Raw genomic sequence first — 25,835 nt, 5'->3', positions numbered from 1 at the left:
GGTTGTGAGACCCCCATTTATGTTTTTGAAGACTCTCAATGAGCAGACGATACTCCAGGAAGACATTTGACCGTTGTCATGGATTTATAAGCGTGCATAAATTGTGCCTCCAAACCGATTGGGAAGGAAGTTGGGTACAAAAAAGTACATAGAACTGAATTAATATTTGTGAGACGTATCAAGTAGAGGAACTTCTGCTCGACAACTCTGCCCGATAGCAATCCTGACACTGCTCTAACAGAAATGAGGATATCCCAGTTGGCTTACTTACTGGCAAAAGAAGGTGGTCGGTCCAGATCACATCAGTCTATGCTTTGCGACAGTTTGGGTTTCTTGCTGGTTACTTCCCTGTTGAGCAACACTTCTCTGGAAACACAAGATTGTACAATTCAGGCAAGACAAGGTCAGCTGAATTCAGAGCTCCTCCTCGATTCCTTTTGTTTTCTTCCACACCAACGTCCACAATTAACTGTTCGTTAGCAAGATTGGCACATTTTTACATCGTCTTTTGAATAAATATATGTTTACCCAAGAAAGAATTAAGGTATAGTCCTGGACATTATGACTAACGCTTTTTGCTATGTGTTTTCAATTTTAATCAACGCAAGTAATCGCATGATCAAATAATAAAAAAAAATAGCGGTAATATTTGAGCACCTTCTTTATTCCAACTACTATGCTAAGAATTATATGTATACTATTTCACTAAATTTTAATAGTGAAACTGAGAGTGTTTGCATCTCTACCTTAAGAAAGTGAAATTTAAGATGAAACCACGTGCACAAGATTGCATCACCATAGTGGCACATCCACGATTCTGATCCATCTTTGATTCCAAATTCAGGAACTTGATCCCTTTGCTCTCCTATCTGCACCTAAGGGCACCTACAGTGAGGAAGGTGTGCTGTGTACTGGGGATGGCAAGATGAGTGGAGTAGTATCTGTCCTCATCAAGCCTCATATAACGTTTGGATGAATATTATAAAAGCTATTACTGAGAGGCCCACATGACTGAAACGAATGATTACCATAATAGTTTTTCATAGAAATAAAACGTTTTTACAAATTGAGGGGGAAATATTCCCTTTAGTTTTTTACATTGGGAAATCTAAATCATTCCTTTTTGATGTTTTTAATTTTAATTCCAGTAGAGCTAGCATGCAGTGTTATATTAATTTCAGGTGTACAATATGGTGATTCAGCAATTCGATACATTACTCAGTGCCCATCGTGATAAGTGTGCTCTTAATTACCTTTACCTATTTTACCCATCCCCCACCCAAACCATCAGTTTGTTCTCTAGGGTTAAGAGTCTGTTTCTTGGTTTGTCTCTCTCTCTCTTTTTCCCCCCTTTGCTCATTTGATTTATTTCTTAAATTCCACATATGACTGAAATCACATGGCATTTGTCTTTTTCTCAGTGACTTATTTCACTTAGTATTACATCCATTTTTAAGCAATAAAAGTGATAACAGAATATGTGGTATATCTCAGCTTCAGTAAGGTATCAAGCAATGTTTCATAAAATCTTTGAAGGAGAGTTGTAGAAATATAATGTAAATGGCAGTATAGTATGGAGAATTCAGAATGGATTGAGCCCCCATATTAAAATGTATTTACTAACGGTCAAGGTCAAGGTGGAGTGGGGTTGTAGGGATAAGCTGCTGGGTTCTGTCATTGCCCTGACCTATTCATCTCTCTTAACAATGCCTTGGATCATTGATTTGTTTAGCACATAACAAATCTGTGAATGGCATAAGATATTGACAAATTACTGATGCATTGTATTAAAACTAAACAAGGCGATCATCATTAAAGATAATGTAAAGCCTTGGATTTAGGTTCAGGAAGTCAATTACAATTCATACTAATCACAACCCAGAAAAGATTTTTAAAAATCTTTATTTATTTTTGAGAGAGATAGAGAGACAGAATGTGAGCAAGGGAGGGGCAGAGACAGGGAGACACAGAATCTGAAGCAAGCTCCAGGCTCTGAGCTGTCAGCACAGAGCCCGAAGCGGGGCTCGAACTCACAAACTGTGAGATCATGACCTGAGCGGAAGTTGGACACTTAACTGACTGAGCCACCCAGGCGCCCCCAGCACAGAAAGGATTTAAATGTCTGGTCTACCCCAATAAAAGAATATGGCTCCTAGTAGTGCAGATGTAACCTTAGACTGTATTAATAGAAGTGTTCTGTTCAGATCAAGGAAGATAAGTTTCAGGGTATTCAGCATCAGTTGTACTTTAAAAAAATATTACAACAGTTCCAGCGGTTTTCTTTCAAATGAGGTATTGACCAGGCTGTAAGAGGCAACAGAGACAACATTTGTTGAGGACCTAGTATGTACCAGATTGTCATAGACTCTAAGTCTAAAGTTCTCTTTTGGCCAGCAAAAAGAGCAGATGCAGGATTAAAGCCAGAGATGGCTGATGTCCCGGAAAAGACAAGAGCCCCAAATAAGGATCCTTGCCCCATATTTATTCAGATCAGAAGGCTTACAAACGTGATGGGCAGGTACAAGGAGACAAAGAAATTGGGAACATTAACTTGGGGACGTGAGTGAAAAAGGGGGTTTTGAAGATATACAGTGTTTGGGGTTTGGGTCAATAGAAAACAAAATCCTGGCGCCGGGCAGATGGGCAGATGGTGGTTAATGGCAGATGTGAGGCAGCACCTTTGTCTATCTTAGCTAGCCTAGGGGATGAGACAGGTAGGGGAGTAACCTCAGGGTTGACAAGTCACCTTTTCTTTTGTTAACCATCTCCCCTCTGGGCTGCTTTGCCTGCAGCCCAGTGGTCATAGTCCAATTCACCAATTTACCTAACCTGGCCCTATCATCCTGTGAAAGCAGCTTTTCTGCTAAACTGTACTAAATTGGGGGTGCTTCCACCCTGAATATCTAATCTTGTTTATTTCATACACCTGTGTATTGGGCACCTTTGCGCCATTCCTATATTAGGCCTTGGCCTCTCTCTCTCTATTCTGGGGGCTCTGCACCCTCTCTCTATTTTGGGGTGCCCTTGCACCTCCCTATCCCTGGCACCTTCACGCCTTCCTATTCTTAGAGTGCCAATCTGGTTTACCCAAACTTGGGTGTGAGCATTTTATGACTTTGTATTTCTTTATGCGTTGTTAACCCATTGGTGCAAGCCCAGGGGATTCCTAAGCTTATTCTCCCTGGTTCCCCTTTTTCGTTTTCTTGGTTCTTTTAGCTTCGTGTTCGAGGACCATCATGACGAGCTCCTGGTCCTTCTTTTGCTTTTGGATGGCTTGGAGGGTGATTCTACAAAGACATAAAAAGAGGCACAGTAGGAGGATTCTGCTCCCCAGAGTTATCCAGAATTTGAGATGGGTGCTAGCGGTAAGTGAGAAAGGATTTAGGTCGTGCCACATTTCCCAGGAATCAGCTCATTCGTTTTTAAGCTGATCCTCTGCATATTGTAGCTGTTGGAACGATGTCATATCAAAATCTTCTATATTGTCAGAGAGGTGGGAAGAAAAGACACTGCAAAGGTGTGTCTGGACACCATCCCAAACTTGGGAGTGGTTATAAGGAATGCTAGTCATGCAGATATGCTGGTAGTTAGGGTCCCAGGGCAGTTTAGAGTGGAGGAACAAGGCCTCTCGTCTTTTTCCAGTAAATTCCACTGCAGCCTCAAGAGCTTCAAGGTGGGCCAAAACTTGTCTACCGATGGAAGTTTGGTTTACAAATTCTTTGGTTGTGTTGGCCATAAATTTATTAAGGACATGGGCTGCCTGGATAGTATGATGCAGGCTGATTCCAGCTACAGTGGCAGAGGCGATAATGCCTACTGCTGCTAGGATGCCGCTGATTAACAGGCCAACAAATCTTTTCCACCTTGCAGCAGAGTGTCAGTGTCAAACAAGCTTGGAAGGTGCACCTAGTCCTGATCGATGCATATAGGGTTCAGAGCTATTAACAGGAACCCAGGCTAAGACGCGCTAAGTACTAATAAAGAGGAGATGTTTAATTGGGTGATGTTATTATTACTTACACAGGACATAAACCAGCCCTGAGAGATAGAGATATGATGATTATTTCCTAGTTGTTGGATCTGTAAGGTGGAGGGAGCAAAGAGAACGTAGGGAGAATGGGCACAAATAGTGGTCCGTGTAAATTGTCTATTGTGCAGGGAGGCCCCAATTAGGAGGTTAATATGTTGTTTTACGTAAATTTTGCCGTGACTGATAATACGAGTGTAGAAGGGAAGACCCAGCTTCCAAATATTAACAAGCCAAGGTCCTTTTACTTTCCCTTTTGTGCAGAAATTATAGGGCCAGATAAGCCTACTAGGCTGGCCAAAGGGTATGGTCTTATTAGAGTATTTGTTTCACCATGTCCTCTAGGACCGCTGTCAATAATAGTTCAATTACCCCAGTGAAGATTATGCTCTGTCTCTCCATAACAGGTTGTCCAGGGAATGATGTTCCAGGGGTGGTCTGAATATTTGAGACTGGAGCAAGCCACAACATTAAGAGTGTGAGATATACTTGTTTTTTGAGGTATATCAAAGCTTGTAGCTGAGAAAAAGGTAAGATTGTCTGGCCTTGTAGAGGTTTTGGGCTGTATAGGTAAAAGCCAGTTGATTTTTATTTTAAGGCAAGCATATAAGTTGTTGAGTTTAGTAACACACACAGGAGGTGCTGGAGGAAGCCACCATTGAGGTCTTGGCACATAAAGCCAATGCTCTTGTTCCATTTGGAAGGGCGGGTTAAGATTGGCTCCTTCCATGAACTCTGTCATTATTGCTAATAGGAATATCCCAGGCTTGAGTGTGAAGCTATCAAATAGAGGTGGGTTAAGGAGATGAGCCCAATATGAATACTGAGCTTGGCCTGGACAAATGAGGGCAAGGAGTAGAATTAGGCTTACACATATTGAATTTTTGTTAATGGCAGAAACTATAGCCATCAGATGTGAATTAGGGGTATACGCAATATCATTGTGTTTTAAGAGGATGCTGACCTGGTTAGACGGGCATTTAAGGCTTCCCCATATTCTATCAGGGACAAGGACTTGTGTTTGTAGAGTGGCTTCAGGATGAGGAGTCCACGAAGAGGCTTCTTCCATGTTGAAGAGAGGGGCCAGTAGCCGCTCACTCAGAGTCATGGTTCATGGTCTGGCAGTCTTGGTTCACTGTAAGATATTCTGGGGGTCTCCATGTTGCCATGGTAAGGCTTTACCAAAAGTGAGGGAATCCACAGAAGTCCTGAATCTGAAAGAACACAAGCATACCCTCGACCCCAGGTGAGAAGTTGAGTGGGTGCAGTCGGTGTGGGCCCCCCTTCACAGGTTTTGCATAGCACCATGGGGTGAGAGGGTTTATCTGACTTGGAAGAGTGTAACTTAGCTGCAGTTAGTCCTTGAGTGTTGGGATTTAAAAAGTTAAGAGTAATCCTAGCACGATCAAGAAGGAGCTGAGGTTGCAATGCAGACAACCAGGGGTATCTCCCCCTTTTTGTTTTTTCACATGTTTTTAAGAGTAATATATGCTCATTGTACAATTGTTTGGCCTTGTGGATTATAAAGAATGGGTAATTCCAACCAAGGCTTACGTAAAACAATTTAAAAGGGCATGTTGTCCTGTTGTTTTACCCGTTTTGTTAAAATTCCATTTATTTATTTATTTATTTATTTATTACCATTAACAAAAATGTATTTTTTCTGTGGTTGTTGTAGATGCACTCATTTTATTTTTGCTCATCAGTAACATACATATTGATCATTGGCCGTTGAGGGAGGGAGCTAAAGGTCCAAACTCAAGGTCTATTCCCCTTTTTCAGTAATGTTCATATAAATATGTTTTAGCCAGGTGGATATCCATTTGAGACATACAATGGGCTAAGTTTAGTAAAATGGCTTCCATGTATCTTAGTAAAAGCCCTTTATATATTATCCATCCCTCATATGGCAGAGGCATCCATTCTTTTGCCAAACAGAACAACACAAACGTGGAGGATTTGGAGGCTGGCACAAGAGTATTGCCATCATTTTCCCAGCCTCTGGACCAAAGGAGGAAGAATTTTAATCTTAACCCTGTGTACTTTTAAAATCCATTTATTTTAAACTTGGTCCATTTTGACCACACATAAAATTCCTTTTTAAAGATTTTCCTTCACAAACCTTCTACAACTGTTCTTTGCACTTAGATTTTGTCCCAAGCCATTTTTCTCCAAATGAGCAGTCTCGTTTAGGACAAAATTACTTTCTTTTACCTTCAACAAAAATATATTACCATTTCTTATATCTTTCTTTTATATCTCCTACTTTCCTACATACAGAGTTTCTTTTGTTATTTTATGTTTTAACTACATGTAGTGTTATGCCCAGAATTCGTGATCCCCAAAGACCACTAGGGAGCCGAGTCCGATGTAAAAGCAAAAGAGCCTTTATTGGAGCTAGCTCGAGCTCAATCCCCTATCTGCACGACGCAGCGGTGAGGTACTGGGGAGAGAGAGCGAGTTTCAAAAGGACAAAGGTTTTATTGGGGCCTAGGGGCAGTTGGTGAGGTAATGGCTATGGCCTCAGCCAATTGGCTGGGGAAGGGTCCGAGTCCTGTAAGGCAGGTGAGGGGGGGTGGTTACCCAAGGGGAGGAGGTGTGGTCAAGGTGAAGGACACAGAACAAGATGGAGTCGGCCGGCGTAGGCCCGCCCTTTCAGTAGCAGAACTTTAACTCTTAGAAACCTTAGTCTCCAGTGAAAAAAGTAGGTAGTAACCAATTGTGAATTGTCTGTTATATTAGAAAATTTTTTTAGGTGGTACACTTATGAATCCATTAAGCATAAAGTATGGATTTAACAGTTCCAAAAATCCTTAGTTGTTTTTGTTTTTGTTTTGCAGCAAGTCAAAAGCACAGACCCATATCTAGTAATCAGTGTTTTAGCTTTTCACCGTGTTAGATATCCAACGAATTTATTTCAATTTATCATGCAAGCAAAACTTTAACATCTTAGGTTACCAAAGACCCTGAAAGCTATCTTAACAATTACTCGAGAAAACTACGAGGCAAAGTTAACCATTACTTTAAGGCAACCTTTTGTTAACAGACTGGAACAGAGATAACATGAACTTATTTGACCGTTAGTAAACCTTAGTAGAATAAAGTTTTATATTTAATGCTGATAACTTTAAAGACAGACCCAACAAACTTAAATTAGTTAACGCCAAATATGTTTCATTTATCATTTAAATCCTGGGAAGTTTGTTAAAACCTTAGGAAGTTATTATAAAGCACATCCTAAATGGGATTACAAATCATTACAAATCTTAAAAATTTATTTAACCAACATGGCAATAAAAGATCCTAAAGGCAAATGTATAGCGTTATATAGTTGTTAGCGAAACTTAGCACCTTTAACATTGAGAAGTTTTAACTAAGCAATTAAAGACCTGATAAAGATGAAACCTAAAGCTTTGGCTTTTCGGCAGACAAGAGAGACAAAACCCTTTGTTTACATTGTCTGATCGAAAGCAGAACAGTCCAAGAAAACTTTGCTTTTTGAACAGAGAGAAATGCTTTTAAAAGCAGAATTTTAACCTTATACCAGTGTACATTTAGAATTTTATTCATCTCAACTTTAGTAGAATAAAGTTTTACAATTTAAAAGACATGCCTATCTTAATAATGTTCTGCCTGTGTCCCCTTAAAAATCTACCACTGTTAATTTTTCCCGTGACACCAGTGAGGAAATTTAAAGTTTAAGGAGTTTCAGTTTGTTGTTGTTGTTTGTTTGTTTGTTTGTTTGTTTTTTGCCTTTTGACAGGGTGGGGAGGAGGAGTGCTGTCTGAGGCTTTGAAGAGTCAGATGTGCAGGCCGCACCCCAGGTGCAGAAGTGGGAGGGGGGGAGAGAAGGCAGCAGAGGTGAGGTGTCTCCACACCCTAGAGGCCTGGAGGCCCAGAGAGCAGAGAAAAGAGTTCACGTGGTCCTAAAGTCTGTCAGCTCAGGTAGATGAGCAGATCCCGATTTTTGTTTTGTTTTGTTTTGTTTTGTTTTTCCACTGGTGAATTAGGCGGTCCATGTCGGGTCTGAGAAGACAGGGAAGTTCCTCCAAACAAAAGGAGTTTCGGCAGCTGCTTGGGAATATTCCTTAAAATCTCTATCCCGAGGTAGACTCTAAGCATCATAGGACTTAATCCAGGGAATGAATGAGGGAGAAGCCCTCACGTATAGTTAGAGTAACCAGAATGTATAGGAAGAAACAGTGAGAGAGAGAGAGTTAGAGTCCCCAATATTAGGGATGCCCTCTGTAAAATCCACCGCACTATTTCATGGTGTTGCTTTGCTGACAATGATTGGAACCTGGGCTCACTGCCTTGGTTGGGAATCCTGCCCTGTGTCAGACAGTTGTTTAAAAGACACTGGAATAGCAGCGGCAAAGTTCTGCATAGCACCAGTCATGCAAACATCATGAAACTCTTGGGCACAGACAGCATACTGGGTTGGGCTCCGAATGATGTTCATAAGAGAGCCCCAGTCCCAGGCACACATAGAAGGAGTGCCATGAATATTTTCTAAAATACCGATTGTAAAAGGGCTATGAAGGCCATATAGCTGAGCTGCTTTTTGTAATTCCTTTACCATTTGGAAGGGCAGGCCTTCATGGACATATTGTCCATTTTGCTTGACAACAGGAAACAGCTGTAATTTACCGGCTTATGGGCTTTTTATTTTATTCCATTATTTTTTTTAAATGTGAAATTTATTGTCAAATTGGTTTCCATACAACACGCAGTGCTCAAGCCAACAGGTGCCCTCCTCAATGCCCATCACTCACTTTCCCCTCCCTCCCACCCCCCATCAACCCTCAGTTTATTCTCCATTTTTAAGTCTCTTATGGTTTGGCTCCCTCCCTCTTTTTTTTACCCCCTTCCTCTCCCCCATGGTCTTCTGTTAAGTTTCTCAGGATCCACATAAGAGTGAAAACATATGGTATCTGTCTTTCTCTGTGTGACTTATTTCACTTAGCATAACACTCTCCAGTTCCATCCACGTTGCTACAAAAGGCCATATTTCATTCTTTCTCATTGCTTATGGGCTTTTTTAAGGCACTTTTATATTGGGGTAAGGACCTTATCAGAGCCTGTTGATGAGGTTTTCAGAGGCTCGATATCAATATCGTCCCACCCTTTTGGGAGAGGGGGAGTATCTTCTCTTTGTAAAGGAGCCAGAGGCACAATCTGAGTATAGGAGAGTGAGGTTTTTCCTCCTTTTTAGATAACTCTGCATCTTTGTATGCACTGTCCAAGCTCAAGAGGGAAAGGGAAGTGCAGACAATGGACCAGGTGAGGATTACTTTAGGGGGGACATTAGCCCCTTTAGACTACCTGGCCTTCATTGTTTTTTCTACTCATTCCCACACTTCAAGATCATAAGTTCCTTGTTCTGGGAACCAAGGACAATTTTGTTGGACAGCCAATAATCTAAGGAGAGCCTTATAATTTAGAATAGCCCCTGCTGTCTCTCCTAGGGACTGAAGAATTCGAATATAGCACTTTTGTAGGGAGTCAGGGGCTGGGGAGGGAGCCAGGGAGTTTCCCATGGGAGATCTCTCAAAAAGTTCCGCGGTAGCAAATCCTAATATAATTTCCCTTTATCCCTTACCTCGTCAGGTAGAGACTGTACCCAGTGCGTTTTTCTTTTTTTTTCCTTGGAGCTCCTTTACTGTTCCGCGGTGTCCTGCAGTCGAGGTGTGGCACCTCCTAGCAACGTCGGCTCTCTGCCCACATTGGCCTGTAGTCCCCTTCCCTTCAGTCACGTTGGGATCACCATCTGTCGTAGACTCTAAGTCTAAAGTTCTCTTTTGGCCAGCAAAAAGAGCAGATATAGGATTAAAGCCAGAGATGGCTGATGTCCTGGAAAAGACAAGAGCCCCAAATAAGGGTCCTTGCCCCATATTTATTCAGATCAGAAGGCTTACAAACATGATGGGCGTGTACAAGGAGACAAAGAAACTGCTAACAGTAACTTGGGGACGTGAGTGAAAAAGGGGGTTTTGAAGATATACAGTGTTTGGGGTTTGGGTCAATATAAAACAAAATCCTGACGCTGGGCAGATGGGCATATGGTTGTTAATGGCAGAAGTGAGGCAGCACCTCTGTCTATCTTAGCTAGCCTAGGGGATGAGACAGGTAGGGGAGTAACCTCAGGGTTGACAAGTCACCTTTTCTTTTGTTAACCATCTCCCCTCTGGGCTGCTTTGCCTGCAGCCCAGTGGTCCATAGTCCAATTCACCAATTTACCTAACCTGGCCCTATCCTCCTGTGAAAGCAGCTTTTCTGCTAAACTATACTAAATTGGGGGTGCTTCCACCCTGAATATCTAACCTTGTTTATTTCATACACCTGTGTATTGGGCACCTTTGCGCCATTCCTATTTTAGGCCTTGGCCTCTCTCTATTCTGGGGGGCTCTGCACCCCCTCTCTGTTTTGGGGTGCCTTTGCACCTCCCTAGTCCTGGCACCTTCTCACCTCCCTATTCTTGAGGTGCCTTTGGACACCTCTATTCTTGGAGTGCCAATCTGGTTTACCCAAACTTGGGTGTGAGCATTTTATGACTTTGTATTTTTTTATGCCTTGTTAACCCATTGGTGCAAGCCCGGGGGATTCCTAAGCTTATCCCCCACACCAGATAAGGTGCTAGGTGTCATCCAAACCCACAATATCCCAGTGAAGCCCTTTTAAAGAAAACGGCAGCAAATGAACGTCAGAGAGTTTCATAAGTTGTTTGCAGTAAAGCTGAGATTTGATCTCAGATTGATGTAATTCCAAAGCTCATATCCACACTACTACATCAGGCTCTTAGAGGGCACTACTCACAGAAGGGAACAATGTGTGGGTGGGAATGAGCTGATATGGGTAAGAGTAGAGAAGTAAATTAACATTTATTAGGCATCTACTATTATCTAGACATTTTACATCCATTGCCTCAATTAATACAATAACTCAATGAACTAGGGATTATCACATCTCCATTTCAATGTGAGAAAACTGAGGTTCAGAGGGCTAAATATCTCACTCAAGAGCATCTAATGCAGAAGTAGTAGAGTCAAGATCAGGCTACTCATTTGTTTGATTCGAGGACTGTAGTTTGCCATAATTTCCCCAACTTTAGATACTACACATGGCGTCTATATTGATTTTGTCCAATTTGTGTATCTGTTTTGTAATTTACTTAAATTTTCAAGAAGTCTCACTTTTTAAAACTTTAACTAGAGAACTGTGTACAAAACCATAAGTGAGAAACCAGCCAAATCTATAAAAGAAAAACCAGCACCCCTTGCCATGAACAAGAAGAAACTATAAACATAAATACATTATAAACAAAATAATGTTGGATTCTACCTAGATACTGTTGCCTTTAGAAGGTTCTAACTCTGCAGTCTCTCTCTTTGTTAAAAAGGGGAAACCTGGGGGGTTACTAAGCCTTTTAGTACCATCCTGAGAAGGTCTTCTTGACTTAGGAAGGATTGAAAAATTCAAATAGAAGTAATTTTCTCACTATAATTATATATAATTCAATGCTGTTTATGCAATGTCTGTGAGATAGCTAAAATCATCTCATGACCCATCATCTAAACACATCTCATGTTCCACCCATTGCTAATATCCTGTATTTTTTAATATACTCTTTATTTACAATTCTTAATTGCCTTGAGGAATAGTGGAATGATGAACATGGTAGGGAAAAAAGGCTAGGACAATCACCACCATTTTCAAATCCTGGAGGGCTGACATGTGGGATAGAAGTGATTTCTTCTTTCTTAATCAAGAAAGTCAAACTACGACAAATTATGTGACATTTTGAAATGCAACCTCCAGCTCGAAGTTTACTTTGAAATGTAACTTCCAGTAGCTTGAAGATCACTAGACATTTAAGATCCTATGGCTGAAGATTTTATTCTAGACAAAGATTTCCAACCTCAGACCTAGTGACACTTTGGATGGATAACTCTTTGTGGTGGGGGCTGTCCTGTGCATTGTAGGGTGTTTAGCAGCCTCCCAGGTCTCTACCCACTAGATGTTTGCAGAACCTCCCACTGTGACAACCAAAAATGTCATGAGACACTGCCAAATGCCCCCTAGGGAGCAGACTACTCTTGGTTGAGGATCACTGCGCCAGACCCACTTCTCTCCATGTATATCTACTCTTCTGAGACAGGAATCAATAAGAAGTTTTGAAAATATTTATATCTCATGTGTATTTTTACCAGTGTACTGGATGCATCTAACAAACATCTATTGAGTATCTACAATATGCCAGATGCTGTGTTAAGCCCTGTGGCCACAGTGGTAAAGGAGACAGACCCAGTCCTCAGAGCTCTGTGGTGGGTGGATGGGGTTGCAGGGGTTGAGGGGAGAAGAGGCAGCCCTATGTATGGTTTAGCAGTGCTAACACATCTGCCTATTTACACCACTATCTTGTGAACTTCTTAAGGGTGAGAACCATGTCTTTTTACTCTTTTGATTCCCAGGGCCCAACTGAAGGCCTAGAATATAGTAGGGGCTCAACAAATGTTTGCTGACTCAATGAATGAGAGTGTAGGGCATTGGCTAAGGGTGGGAAGTGACAACTTACCCAGCTCATTGAACAACAACAACAGCAAAATCAACCATATTTAATTACTGAGGAAGGAGGATAATTTATAGTTAAGTCTTTGTTAGGTCTTATGAAACACTGATATCACGGCACCTTTCCATGAGTTTCATCATATGTTGTTTTTATGAGCATAGCCCCCTATCCTAATACCCCGAGGTATATGAAAAGAAAAATGCAAACCACGCATAGCCTGCCATTCCTCTTCCTAGCACTTTATCTTAAGATTAATAAGTAAAGGATTGCCTGGGAGGCTCAATCGGATAAGCATCTGACTCATGATTTCAGCTCAGATCGTGATCTCACGGTTTGTGGGACTGAGCCCTGCATCAGAGCCTGCTTGGGATTCTCTCCCTCCCTCTCCCTCTGCTCCTCCCCGGCTAGCGCATGTGTGCGCGCCCTGTCTCAAAGTAAATAAATAAATAAATAAAGCATTAAAAACTTTTTTTTAATTAGAAAAAGATTAAGAAGTAAAAATTTGACCCTCAGAAATGATCAAAGCAGGGCTTCTTGTGGTGACTCATTTGAACCAAAATTTTGCAGCTTTACTAGATTTTATTACCAACTTCAGGTTGGCGTGAAGGATAGGTAAAGACAGTGAAGATTAATGATCAGATTGACATTGTCATGCTATGTATTTTAGGCCACTGAAATAACTATATCAATATATTCCATATCTAGAAATGACTATAATTTCCATAATGTAAAGTACATGGCAAATGGAGAAATTCCTATTGGTATCACAAATCATAAATGGCTTTTTTTCTAAGTCATGGGAGCTGAACTCCACAGAACAGATCTGTGTCTTCATGTCCTTCTAAGGTAAGGGCAGTCCATAAATAAAAATTAAGAGTAGTTCTACTATGTACTTTAATTTAATTTAAAATTTTTTTTGAGATTTTATTTTTATGTAATCTCCACACCCAGCATGGGGCTTGAACTTACAACTCCAAGATCAAGAGTTGCGTGCTTTTCCAACGGAGTCAGCCAGGTGCCTGCCTATGCACTTCATTTTTAAAAGGTCCCTTACACTTGTCGTTCTTAGTGTGAGGACAGGGACCATACCATACTTATTTTTATATCCTGTACAACACATGGCACATTATCTTCCCTGTGGTAAGCACAAAGTTTGTTCAGGGAAGATAAAACATGTTATAATTATTTCAAGTGCATCATGTATTCCATTATGCTTTTGCAATATTTATGCCTCTTATATTTCTTTTTTTCTTTTTTTAGTGTTTTTATTTATTTTTGAGAGAGAGAGAAGGGAGGGGGCAGAGAGAGGGAGACACAGAATCTGAAGCAGGCTCCAGGCTCGGAGCTGTCGGCACAGAGCCTGATGCAAGACTTGAAATCATGAACCCTGAGATCATGACCTGAGTTGAAGTCGGATGCTTAACCAGCTGAGCCACCCAGATGCACCATATGCCTGTTATATTGCTAATTATGTCCGCACTTATCATTTCACTGAGTTAAATTAATAACTTTGAGTAGAGAAACTAGTACTCATCACACCTTAATAAATCTGCTGTTTTTGCCACCCAGAATCCATTTGCCTTCTTTAGGACACTTTATCTCAATTTGTCTAAATAACTGCCCCCTTCCCCACATTCACCTCCTGTGCTTGATGGAGCTTGTGACTCAGGTCATGACATCGCATTTTATGTTGGTCTGTTCCACTGATGGTTTGAGGAAAAGACATTGGCTTAATTGGGGTAAATAAGGAAAAAAATGAGTTTTTGTGTTGGGTTTTTCTGGAATTTGGGAAACATGTTGCTTGGTTTTGCCCTTACTTGAATTTGAGAGAGTATAAAGTCTACAGTGGTTGCTGCCATCTTGAAGCCACGAGGAGAAAGATGCCAGCGAATGGAAGGAGGGAGAACAAGCAAAAGAGAGATAGAGACACATACAGAGAGAGAGAGAGAGAGACAGGAGGGGAGCACCACTGGGTGCTTTGGCATTGATTAACCTGCAACCAAGCTGTGCCACAAGGTAGTGTGACCATGGATTTTTTTGATTGTGTGAGGCTGTATATTCTCTCTTGGCTTAATCCATTTGACCTCATCTTCTACCACTGTCAGCCCATAGTCTCATACATTTTTTCATTTTCTTCATTTCATGGAATATTCTAGTATTATGTACACTACAGCAATTTTAATGCTCCAGAGGGAAAACTGAATGGGTCTGCATTGGGGGGGGGGGGGTTAATGTATATAATGTAACATTAATTCCTTTAATATTTACTGAGTCATTATGTTCCATTGCACAAAGGATTCTGAAAACACAAACCAAACTTATAAAAGCAACAGCAAAAATTGCTTCTCCCCCTCCCATGAGGGCTAGCTTTTTGTCACAAATATAATTAGTGGCTTTTGCATGTCATATGGAAGAATATTCCATAAATGACAAATTCTTTCATTTATGCGTGATATTAAAAATCATCCCTTTAGAAATAAGCATAGAGAAAGGAATTTTTGGCTGTTACAGTTTCTGAAATATGTTTAATTTTACGTATTTAAATAACACCATAAGAATTCCTCAGGGGTGCCTGGGTGGCTCAGTCAGTTGAGTGTCCAGCTTCGGCTAGGTCATGACCTCACGGTTCGTGAGTTTGAGCCCCGCGTCCGGCTCTGTGCTGACAGCTCGGAGCCTGGAGCCTGCTTCGGATTCTGTGTGTGTGTGTCTCTCTCTCTGCCCCTCCCCTGCTCTCTCTCTCTCTCTCTCAAAAATACGTAAACATTAAAAATTTTTTAAATAAAAAAAAAAGAATACCTCAGAACCTATTTTTTTCTTTAAAAACACCATTTCTTTGTCATTTAAGTTGGGTTTCAGTTAGTCTTTCATTTCCAGATGAGATTGAGGGCACTAATTGTGTAGCTCCTCTAAGGATGATAATATTTGGCTTTCTGCTAGAGTAGAGCTCACATTTGGCATGGCTCCCATGGCCTCCCCATGCATTCAACAGTGCTCAGTACATCCACTATCATGTTACTAGTGGCAGCCAGTGTCTTCCCAACTCTGGAACCCATGCCAGCTTGGACCACTTGAGCTGCTCATCGGTATCTTTGAGGAGAACCAACCCTCCTCTTTGGTCTCAAGAATTAACACCTAAATAGGATTCATTTCATCCTCTGGGTCTTAGCTGTTTGTGCAGCACATTAGATGTGTGTAAACTCCTCTAGTTTAAGGCAGAAAAATGGACGACTAGTTCCCAAAATACATGTGAAATCATGTCAATGAGTCTCTGCCATACTTGGGTTTTTATCAACCTGCAGGACCAGGATACTCAGGTGGATTATTCTACAAATTCAAAACTGTGTTCCTTAAGCTATTGTTAACAATTAACAAAGCCTAACAGAATTCGTCCAACTTGAGATAGGTTGCATGGGCTAAATACCATGTTACATCTGCATTGGGTTTAAATTAATTATCAACGTGATGATACTAGACAGTTCATATTGATGGCAAGTTCTGATTGGTAATCAATTTGGTCTTTAATTCATGAAAAATGGGGAAATAATTCATTCAATAGTTACTTGTATCAAGTGTCTATCTCGTCTTGATGAAAGTTTTAAAACTTAAGGTTTGAGTAGGAGAAATTAAAAAAAATGAGTCCTTGAGAATAAAGAAATATGGAACCAGTGGTATGATGTGACCTTCTATCTATATTGCATAAGAAGAAACCAAGGCCAGAAGAGGTGGAATGACTTTCCAAGACATCATTGGCTAGTGGCTGTGCTGGATAGGAACCTAGAGATAGTGATTCTATCTAGCGCTTATCCCTTGATATTAAATGTTGGATAATATAATCCATGTTGGGGCAGAAATGTAGACAGAGTAACAGCAGGTCATTAGTATTTGCTTTGAGCTTGCTGTCATGGAGGGAAAGTGCATAAACTAAACTCTGCTAAGGTACTACCTGATTTTGAGGATCAATCAACAGTATGAGTAGGTGATGGAGATAACCACTTACATGATACTGAAAGCCTTCTATCCAGGAAAAAAAAATCTTCCTGCATGAGCCTGGCCTAAAACCTTATTCAAGAAAGAATTGTGTAAGTTGCATATAGGCAGGACAAGATCTGTTTCACATATTGTCCTATCAACGGTGCTTAGCATAGCATCTGTCCTAATACAGATTTCCAAAAAATGCTGAATGGACAAACGGGACAAATATATGGGGACTAGCGCAATATTCTCCTAAAAATCAGTGAAATGAGGACTGAACCACCTCTCTGTTGCCAGGAAATGCAGAAGTGAGACATAACTACATATGCAGAGTCACAGACATAACTACTGCTACACAGATAAAATAGTTGGGGGGCCAAGGATGCTCCTTTGATGGGAATGCAAACCTGCCTTCTGGCTTAAGAACTGGAAAATCGAGATCATTATGATTTGCTATCTTTCAAGTCTTCCTACTCAGAAGAACACAATTTTAAAAGGACTGCATTTATCCCATCTCGGATTTTTGGTGTGCTTTTTTTTTTTTCTTCTCTGAAGCATAACAAGCTTGTCAGAGTTTCCATGGTGAACATGGGGCACCATGGAAACTGATAGATTTAGCTACAAAAGAAGAATAAATAAAATAGGCAGGCATCTATTTCACTGTGCAATGACAACTTCTCTCCTGCCTGGAAGAGGAAAGTGACTTCTCGTTTAACCTGCCTGTCCTTCACTGTGCCTCATGAAAACATGAGTTATTCGCACTGCATCATTTTTACTGACCTGTGATGATTGGACTGTTCTTCTCAAGGTCCATTGGCTTCACTTCAGTGTAGATCTGTGTGTCACTGGCAACTGTTGGGAAATCATGTACAATGTGACAGTTGTAAATGACAACCCACAATGCAGTGACGTCGTCACGACAAAATTGAATGGAAAATTCTTTGCAGTTTACTGTATGGAGGCAATGTATGAGAACAACTGGTGTGGAGACCCACGTCCATCCTATACTAACTAGACAGGCACACCAACCTCGGTTTCTCCATACCTAAATGCTTAGACTTCCTGCTCTATAGATTTGTTGTGAGGCTCAGAATAAGGAAGTAGAAGAGAAAGCCTTTTTCAGCAGTCAAGTTCTATCTAGCAGGAGAGATTGAGTAGCTGCGGGTATGATGGTACTAATAAAGTGACCAAAATGTAAAACTGATCGTGCTATGGTCCCATCCTTTGCCTCAGGCAGTTAGAGGTTTAGACTATACTGGTCCCTCTCAGTGATTGTGGAGTTTTGAGACCACTTGGCTCCATCTGAAATAGAAGAAGTGTGATCTTAAGAAAGGAAGCTGTTCAACTTTTCTGTGTGTTTGAAAATTTTCATATGAAATGTTGGAAAACTAAAGAAGTAAAATAAAGCTCTTTCTTAACCTTTACTCCCAATGAACTGATTGCCATTAGCACACGCCCTCTATAGATTTTTTAATCACTAAAATGTAAGTAATAGAGCCATCACTTGAAATTCAACATTTATATAAGGCTATTGAGTACTTCCTACTGGCCACACATTGTGTTAAGGGGATACAGAGAAAGAAAGGAAGAAGATACGGTCCTTAAGGAGAACACAATCTTCTACTGAAGATAGACTGATAAAAGAATAACGATAACACCCTGCGAACTCAGAGAAGGAGCACTTGGTACTTGAGACAGAGAGGAGGTGTAAAGGCTTTCTAGAGGGAGTTGGGAAGGGGCGATTAAACTGAAGGATTTAGCCAGGGGAGAGTGGGCACTGGAATAAAGCAAGTGCAGTGTAATGTGGCATTAAGGGCACTTCAGGCAGAGATCGTGAGCAAAGTAGACGCAGAGTATGTGGGATACGGAAGGAGAAGAGCCCAAAGAAGCAGCGAGGGCTTCAGGAAGCCTCCATACCAAGGAGCATCTCCTTTCTTTGGAAAGAAATGATATGTGAGGGTAGGACTCTGAAAGTGCACACCATTGTTGGATTTCTTTTTGAGGAACTGAATAGTGATACTAGAAAATAGCAGTGAAATGTACCTGAATAATAACTTCAGTTCTAATACTGCATGAATATGAATGTGGGCTATCGAAAGAACTGAAGAAAAAACCTGCTATTTCCTTGAGACTTTGGAAGCACAATAAATACCATCGGTCACATGCTTTGCCTGGCCAGGCAATAGTCATATTAACCAGAAGCTGTCTTGTGATGGGCTTAGTCTACGTTTCAAAGGTGAATATGAAAGTTCTGTGCTCCTTTCTTCCTTCAAACTTCAGTGGCCTTGAGAACATTTTCATGGGGACGCCGAGATGAGAGTCAAAACTGCAGGGGGACCAGCAGCGTAAAAGATGAGGACGGAGAACAGATGAGATTAGTTGGGAAGCCAAAACCTCCCGAACCTGGCTGAGCTGAGGGTACTGGATCCCAAGCACAGGGCCTACAGCTTGGCTGGGAATTGGAGCAGAAGTCGGTACTGCTTGGAAGACCTAATCCCTGAGGAGTGCTGGTGTTAGGTCCACTCCTTCTATTTAAAAAAAATGTTCTTAAATGTGTATTTATTTTTTAGAGAGAGACAGAGAGACAGAGTGCGAGCAGGGGAGGGGCAGAGAGAGAGGGAGACAAAGAATCCGAAGCAGGATCCAGGCTCTGAGCTGTGAGCACAGAGCTCGACGCGGGGCTCGAACTCACAAACCATGAGATCATGACTCAGCCAAAGTCAGCAGTTTAACTCACGGAGCCACCCAGGTGCCCCCCCACCCCATTCCTTCTATTTAAGATTAACTGTAATTTAAAGCTACACAATCATTACTCATTCCAGAAGCCACACATAACAATGTCAACAAACATCAAAACAAAATTCCCTAGCAATTCCATTACCTCCACAGAATGATATCCATTGTTTTGGTATACCTCTTAAATTCTAGCATATACGCCTATAGGCTTTTCATGACTGTAACCATAGCATGAATGACGTTTTTATTTTATTTTATTTTGAGAGAGAGAAGAGATCAAGTGGGGGAAGAGCTGAAGGAAAGGGAGAGAAAGAGTCTTAAGTAGGCTTCATGCCCAGCACCGAGCTACTCTTGGGGCTCCATCTCATGACCCTGACAATCATGACTTGAGCTGAAGTCAAGAGTCAGACGCTCAAATGACAGAGCCACCCAGGCACCCCATAAATGATATTTTAAAAAACTTACCATCTTCTATGTAGTTGCCATGTGGCTGTTTTAAATATTTCCTTGCTTTTTAATAACTGCATAATATTCCACTAAACTTGTCTCTACTGTTGGTCACTCAGGTTGCTCACATTACAAATAACATATTAGCCGTATCTGTTTTAGGGATCCAGTACCTCTTCTGGAAACATTGAATGGACTCCTTTTTTACATGACAATCCAGACATTTTCTTCACTTTTCCTTCTGAGGTTCATATGTATCCAAGCCTGAGTCAAGAGGATGTTTTCACTGTGCTGGCTGTTGGACCTACAGGGAAGGTGTGCGAGTCTGCAGAATCAGGACAAAATGACAGGGACAAAGGGCTAACGTGGCAACCTTAAGAGGCAAGCGCGATGCTCTCGGCTTCAGGGCTTCCTAATTCTGAGTCCCTGGTAGGGTGACCAGCCACCTCAGTGTTCCCGTGACCGCAGTTTCCTCAGGGTGAAGGACCTGAGAGGGGAACGAATCATTTATGTAAACTGGCCCCACATCATAATAGCAGCAACTCAGAGAAAGCCTGCTCATACGCTGAAATGAGAAACCCTTATCCTTTAGGTAAGAGCCACAATAGATATTTATCTCAGGTTATTGCTCTGCTCCCCCCAAAAAATATGCATATATTTATTCAGTAAACATGTAAGAAACCCCAGGCACCGTTCTAGGCATAAGAGCCCTGGTCTCTGGTTGGCCTGGGTGGCTCAGTCGGTTAGGTGTGGGACCCTTGATTTCAGCTCAGGTCACAATCTCACGGGTTGGTGGGAATGAGCTCTGTGATGAGCTGTGCACTGGCAGTGTGGAGCCTGCTTAGGATTCTCTCTCTCTCTGCTCCTCCCCACCCCCCAAATAAATAAATAAACATTAAAAAAAAAGAGAGAGTGAGCCTTGGTCCTGTGGTGCTTCCATTACTCTGTGTGTGTTTTGCAGGGAGAGGAGCAGAAATCAGTGAAAAACAGGCAATAATTGAGGATGGATATGATCAATGCAATGGCAGAAATAAGGTGCATGGAATAGAAACTTTGGGGGTGGGGCGCTGCTGCTCGTTCACTGGCTGGGAAGATTACTCTGGAGCTACATTTGAGGCAAACGAGTGATGAGAAGGGTCGGTCACGGTGAAGATCCGCAGGCGGCCTTAAGGGCAGAAGGAGCAGAGTGTGTGTGGCCCTGAGTGGAAACCAGTTGGTCTCCCTGGAGGAATTGAGTAAATGATTTTGTGAACGCATTGCAAGGAAGGAATGCTGACCGGAGGCGGTCTTAGCAAGCACCCCTCCCCAGTTCAGTTTTCACAAATGAAGATAAAGAGGCCGAGGCTCACTGCCTTGACCATCGACTCTTGATTCCTAGTCCAGTGCTCTTTCCATCAAGCTATGCCACAGTGCCATTCCTAGCCACTTGGCCTGAGAACTTAATCCCACCCCACCCCCCCCACCCCACGCCGTACAACTGGAATTAAATCAAAGAAATGCATTTGTTTTAGGTGTGAGAAAGACTGGAACTGAAATTGTTTGTGGATGGTCACAAGCGCCAAAACACTGGACTCAAGGAAAAAGAGAGGGACTTGGGGATACAGATCAACCTTTGTTGGCGGGGCCCCCAGCAATTCTGTTGAGGGATGCTTCCGGAGCACCAGGTTAGGACAAATACTGCATCCCCAGAAACTGAAAACAAAACTGATCCGTAAGGCAGGCAGTTCTAGCGGACCTTTCCACCTGTTCCTGAACTTGGGACTGTTCAGACTTTGAACGTGCTACAGGTTGAAGAGGTACAGGGTTTGGTCACAAGCAGCCCGAAGTTTAAAGGGCAGAGAGAGCAGACAGGCGCAACGCGAAGTGTGCCAAAAAAGACAGGTGGAGGAGGCTGGGGGACGCGGAGCAGTGGCGAATTTAGCGACCGACGGAGGTGCAAGGCTTCCTTTCTTTCCCTCCCCACCTGGGTTGGTGACTCAGCCACCCCAGGTTGAAAGAACTGCGTTGTAGGCTGTGAATTTGGAAACTCAAAGAGTTAACAGATCAAAAACTAACACAGGGGAGGAGAGAAAGACCACACCCCAAGGGAGCGCGGAGCCAAGTCACAGGAGGAAAATCCTATTGGCATCGAGGAGGCACGGAGCCCGCCCCTGGGCGCGGCCTGCAGGGGGCAGGCGATCGCCCAGGAAAGCGGGGGCAGGAGGAGGCCCAAGCAGGTGCACTCGGCAGCCACCCGCAGTTGCAGGGACCCCTCCTGGCACCTCCGCCCGGTGCGCCCTCCTCGGCTCGCGAACCCCGCGCTGCGCTCTGCCGCTGACATGTGCGCCGCCCCGATGCCGCCCCTGGCGCACATCTTCCGAGGGACATTCATCCACTCCACCTGGACTAACCCCATGGAGGTGCTACGGGACCACCTCCTCGGCGTGAGCGACAGCGGCAAAGTAAGCGGGCGCGGGGTCTGGCGAACCCCGACGGGCGCGCGCGCGGACAGGTGGAAAGAGTCTGGCGCCTTGCGCTGCGGAGCGAGAGCGTCGGCTCCAGAGTTGAACTTGAATGTTTGACTCTTGGGGAACGCCACAAGAGCCCTGGGGCTAGGTTCGTGGGCTGGCCTGGGAGTAACACGTTCCCAGAAGCTGGGAGCTGTGGAGTACTCACACCCACGATTGGTTAGACAGCCGTCCAGGCTGCGGTGGAAGGGGGAGCGAGGCTGTGCTCTCGCAAGTATTAAGAAATCACTAATAAACCTGAATCTTGCTTCATTCATCTTTGTGTCTTTGGCGCCTGGCATACTGCCTCGCACAGGCTAGGCGCTCCGTACATTTCATTGAATTTATTGTGAAAGAAATAACAGACGAGGGAGTCACTTGGTTAGTGTTGTTTAGCCCTTTCAGTGCATAGAATAAACAAACAACTGATTTCATTCACTTGATTGCTCAACAGACAATATACCAACGATGCCAGCGAGATGACTTATAATGCTAGAAAGGTAGTCAGAGCGAAATTAACCACGTCCTCCCTACCCTGCCCCCCACCCCATAGCCATTTGCATCAAAGCAAGCAGTTGCGTTTTAAGGCTCAAAATGTCCTCTATGAGTGTGTCTTCTGTACTTCTTTTCCCCAAATCGGGATTTCTACAAACGACCTAGGTAACTTTGATGTCTGATATTTACTGTTCATACGCACCGGGCTGGACGCACCGGGCTGGACGCACCGGGCTGGGGGTGGTGACTGCATCAGCAGTGGCTTGGCTAGTTTGGTAAGTGGAAGCCATTCCATTTTTGGCAGAAAAAAAATAAAGACGAGGGTGGGCTTTTCCTCAACTACCAGTCTGGTTAGCAAAAGTACACCTATTTGTGACTTGTCAGCTTGAAGATACCATTCCTGGACTCGAGACGCTTCCGAGTCAGTGACAGTTTTGAATCGTGACTCTTAGTTTGGGGATAACTGAACCCTGTTTTCTTATGATGCTTAAAAAATATTCTCTCTGTGTGTATTCAGGGAGACTGCTGTTGTGTTTCCAAGGTGATGGAACTCGCAGAGCTCCCCCAAATGGGGAGGCTTTAATAATGTCCCCCCCCCCCCCACCAAGAGTGATACATTATTGCCTGGTGTATTTGACCCTCAAGTTTCAGGGAACCCTTAGACTTGGGGCTAGTCCCAAGAAGTAAAGCAACAGTGACCACTACTCTGGGGAGAGATCAGAGGTGTTTCCCTAATCACCAGGAGCTGTTCATCTCTTGGGTTTCTATTTAAAAATCAACTTCCCATATCTAGAATTTTACTTGGGAAGATAGCAGACAAGACGGTGGGTTTGAAGACTGCCTTCACCGGGTAGCGCGTAGTAAGAAAAGGAAGTAATTCACCTAAAAAAAAAAATTACCTTTTCTGGGGGTTGTAGAGAAGAAGAAGGAAAGAGTGTCCCGAACATGCAATTAGCAGTTCAGTCAGGAAGTCTATTCCTCAGTGAGAGCATACTGAAGTTATAAATTTAGAAAAATGCCATTCCTCCACAAAATAAAGTAGCTAGGAATTGAATACAAAGGTGAGTTAATCGAGTGCCTCATGAAATGTCTGAACTGGTAACTGTTGATTGCTCTTCTAGCTGTAAGGCAGTTGACTGCAGACTGTGTGTAAGGGAAGAATGTGCCATATATATTCCAAGGTTTGACTTCCTCCATTTTGAAAATGGGGCTGCTTTGCCTTTGTAGCTGCTGGGATAATGTTCATTTAAAAAATGTCAAGGTTCTTCCACAAGATTATCTCCCCATAAAATAAATATGTGGTGTCATTGTGATGTTTACATTTTTACTGAGCTCCTAAAGCTGTTCACAAACCTTGGGATGATCAGAAACATGTAGGGGTGTTTAAGTGCTGGTTCCTGGGGGTCATTCTCACTCCAGAGAAGGTGAATCTGGAGTGGCCCCCAGGAAATGGCATTCCAGCAAAGGTCCCAGGGCATTCGGATGCAGGTTGTGGGTGGATTTGGGGTAAACAAGGGTATAGGGTGTGTGATGGGACCAGTTGTATAGGGTCTTGGGACCTAGTTCTCCATTTCAAGCCCAGGTCTGGGGTAGCTTGTCAGAGAGAGGGGACATGACTTCCTCTCCTTCTCTCTGTCCCTTCTAGACCTCATCTCTCATTTCCTGTAACTTCATTTAGGACTTACAGCATGGTAATGACTAACTACTTTTAATCCATTAAGTAAAGCTCATTGAAAATTACATTAATTTAAAAAAATCTCTTGTCAACATCTTAGTATTGGGCATTTTGAATTCAGAGTTAACTCAAGTGACATGTAGCTTTTTAAAAGAAAGACTCCTGCATGTATAATTTATTTGCGGATATTCAGTTAATCTTGAGATGCTGTGTGCTCCAGTTGTACCAAATTATCTGATTCTTCCCACATAGAACAGGGGCGGGTTGACTTTAAACGTAGCGAAAAGATGCTCGGGGCCTTTTTAATGCACACTTACCTGGAAGCAAGCGAGGAAGAGAATCATTTTGGAGGTACTACCCTGGGAGCAAGTCCTATGGAGAAACCAGACATGGGTTCAAGTTCGGTCTCCACCACCTGCTTGCTCTGAGACCATGAAGGAGACACTTAATCTGTCTGAGCCTCAATTTCCTCACTTGTAAATCCTCAGGGATTCTTTTACTGAGTATTAAATGAGATAATATATGAAAATGCCTGGTGCTTAGTGGATACTTAACACACGCCATGTTCATTCTGTTACCTTCTCTCCCTCTGCTCCTAGCAAACCCTTAACCTCTGGTTCACTGTAGCATTTTTGCATATTTCCACTTGATGGCATCGTGCAGACCAGCAGGTGGAGAAGAAAGCCATGGCCTGTGATGCACTATGTGGGACGTGGGGAGGTCACCACATTTCCACTGTGCAGCATCCCAGCTCATGTCCTTGGCCCACTGGGACACAAAGATGCACCTGGGAAGAAAGATCGACATGGCATTTGTCACCAGGTGTGCTAGCACATTGTATTTAGTATCTCACTGTGTCATTATTCCCATTACAGATGGGGAAGTTGAGACTTGAGAAATCATGCTTTCAGAGATGGTGGCGTAGCTGGATTTTGAATTAGCAGGGCCAAAGCCATATTCTCTTCACTAGAGCAAGCCGCCTCTGTGAGGCATAGTCCTTAGCCTCAAAGGAGTTGCACTTTTAAGCAAGAAAGCTTAGACGTGTACCTGTAATAAAAGTGGACTGACTCCTAAACCAAAGACTGGACTCGTTGCTGACGACACGTTGATGAGAGAAACATGCAAACCTTGCCCTGCCCTTGTGAAATTGATAACATAGTGATACATTAACAGACTGCTATGACCTGTCAGAACTTGAACTAATCAGGGAGTGGAGAGAAGGCTTTCCTTAGTGTCAAGTGACATTTAAATTGTGATCTAAAGGATGAGTAGAAATTAAATAGGTAGGGCAGGAGGCATTGGAGATAGGGAGGGAGCAGCCTGTGCAAAGACCCTGGGGTAGAAAAGAATGAATGCATCGATGTGGTTAGAGTCCAAAGTTCTAGGAGAAGGATAACTCAAGATAAGGCAGGAGAGATAGGCAGGGCA

At 42.7% G+C, this 25,835-nt stretch overlaps 1 protein-coding gene across 6 annotated transcripts in view; it reads left to right on the top strand.

Moving 5' to 3' along the window:
- GDA (guanine deaminase) overlaps window positions 1–25,835 on the top strand; it is a 171,257-nt gene that overhangs the window by 70,104 nt on the left and 75,318 nt on the right. For 2 of the 6 annotated variants that reach the window (XM_015063263.3, XM_027041036.2), the window contains exon 1: window positions 21,727–22,192. The exons of 2 other annotated variants lie outside the window; for them this stretch is intronic. In XM_015063263.3, coding sequence (XP_014918749.2) covers window positions 22,070–22,192 — 123 coding nt within the window. In that variant the 5' untranslated portion in view covers window positions 21,727–22,069. Of the gene's footprint in view, window positions 1–21,726; window positions 22,193–25,835 lie in introns of those variants that run through there. 2 more of the 6 variants (XM_015063264.3, XM_027041035.2) reach the window with 2 other exon arrangements.

Source organism: Acinonyx jubatus, chromosome D4, assembly GCF_027475565.1.
Source record: "Acinonyx jubatus isolate Ajub_Pintada_27869175 chromosome D4, VMU_Ajub_asm_v1.0, whole genome shotgun sequence".
In the NCBI taxonomy this organism is placed as follows: Eukaryota; Metazoa; Chordata; class Mammalia; order Carnivora; family Felidae; genus Acinonyx; species Acinonyx jubatus.
Note: the sequence above shows the minus strand (reverse complement) of the source record. Positions and strands in the feature narration are given on the sequence as shown.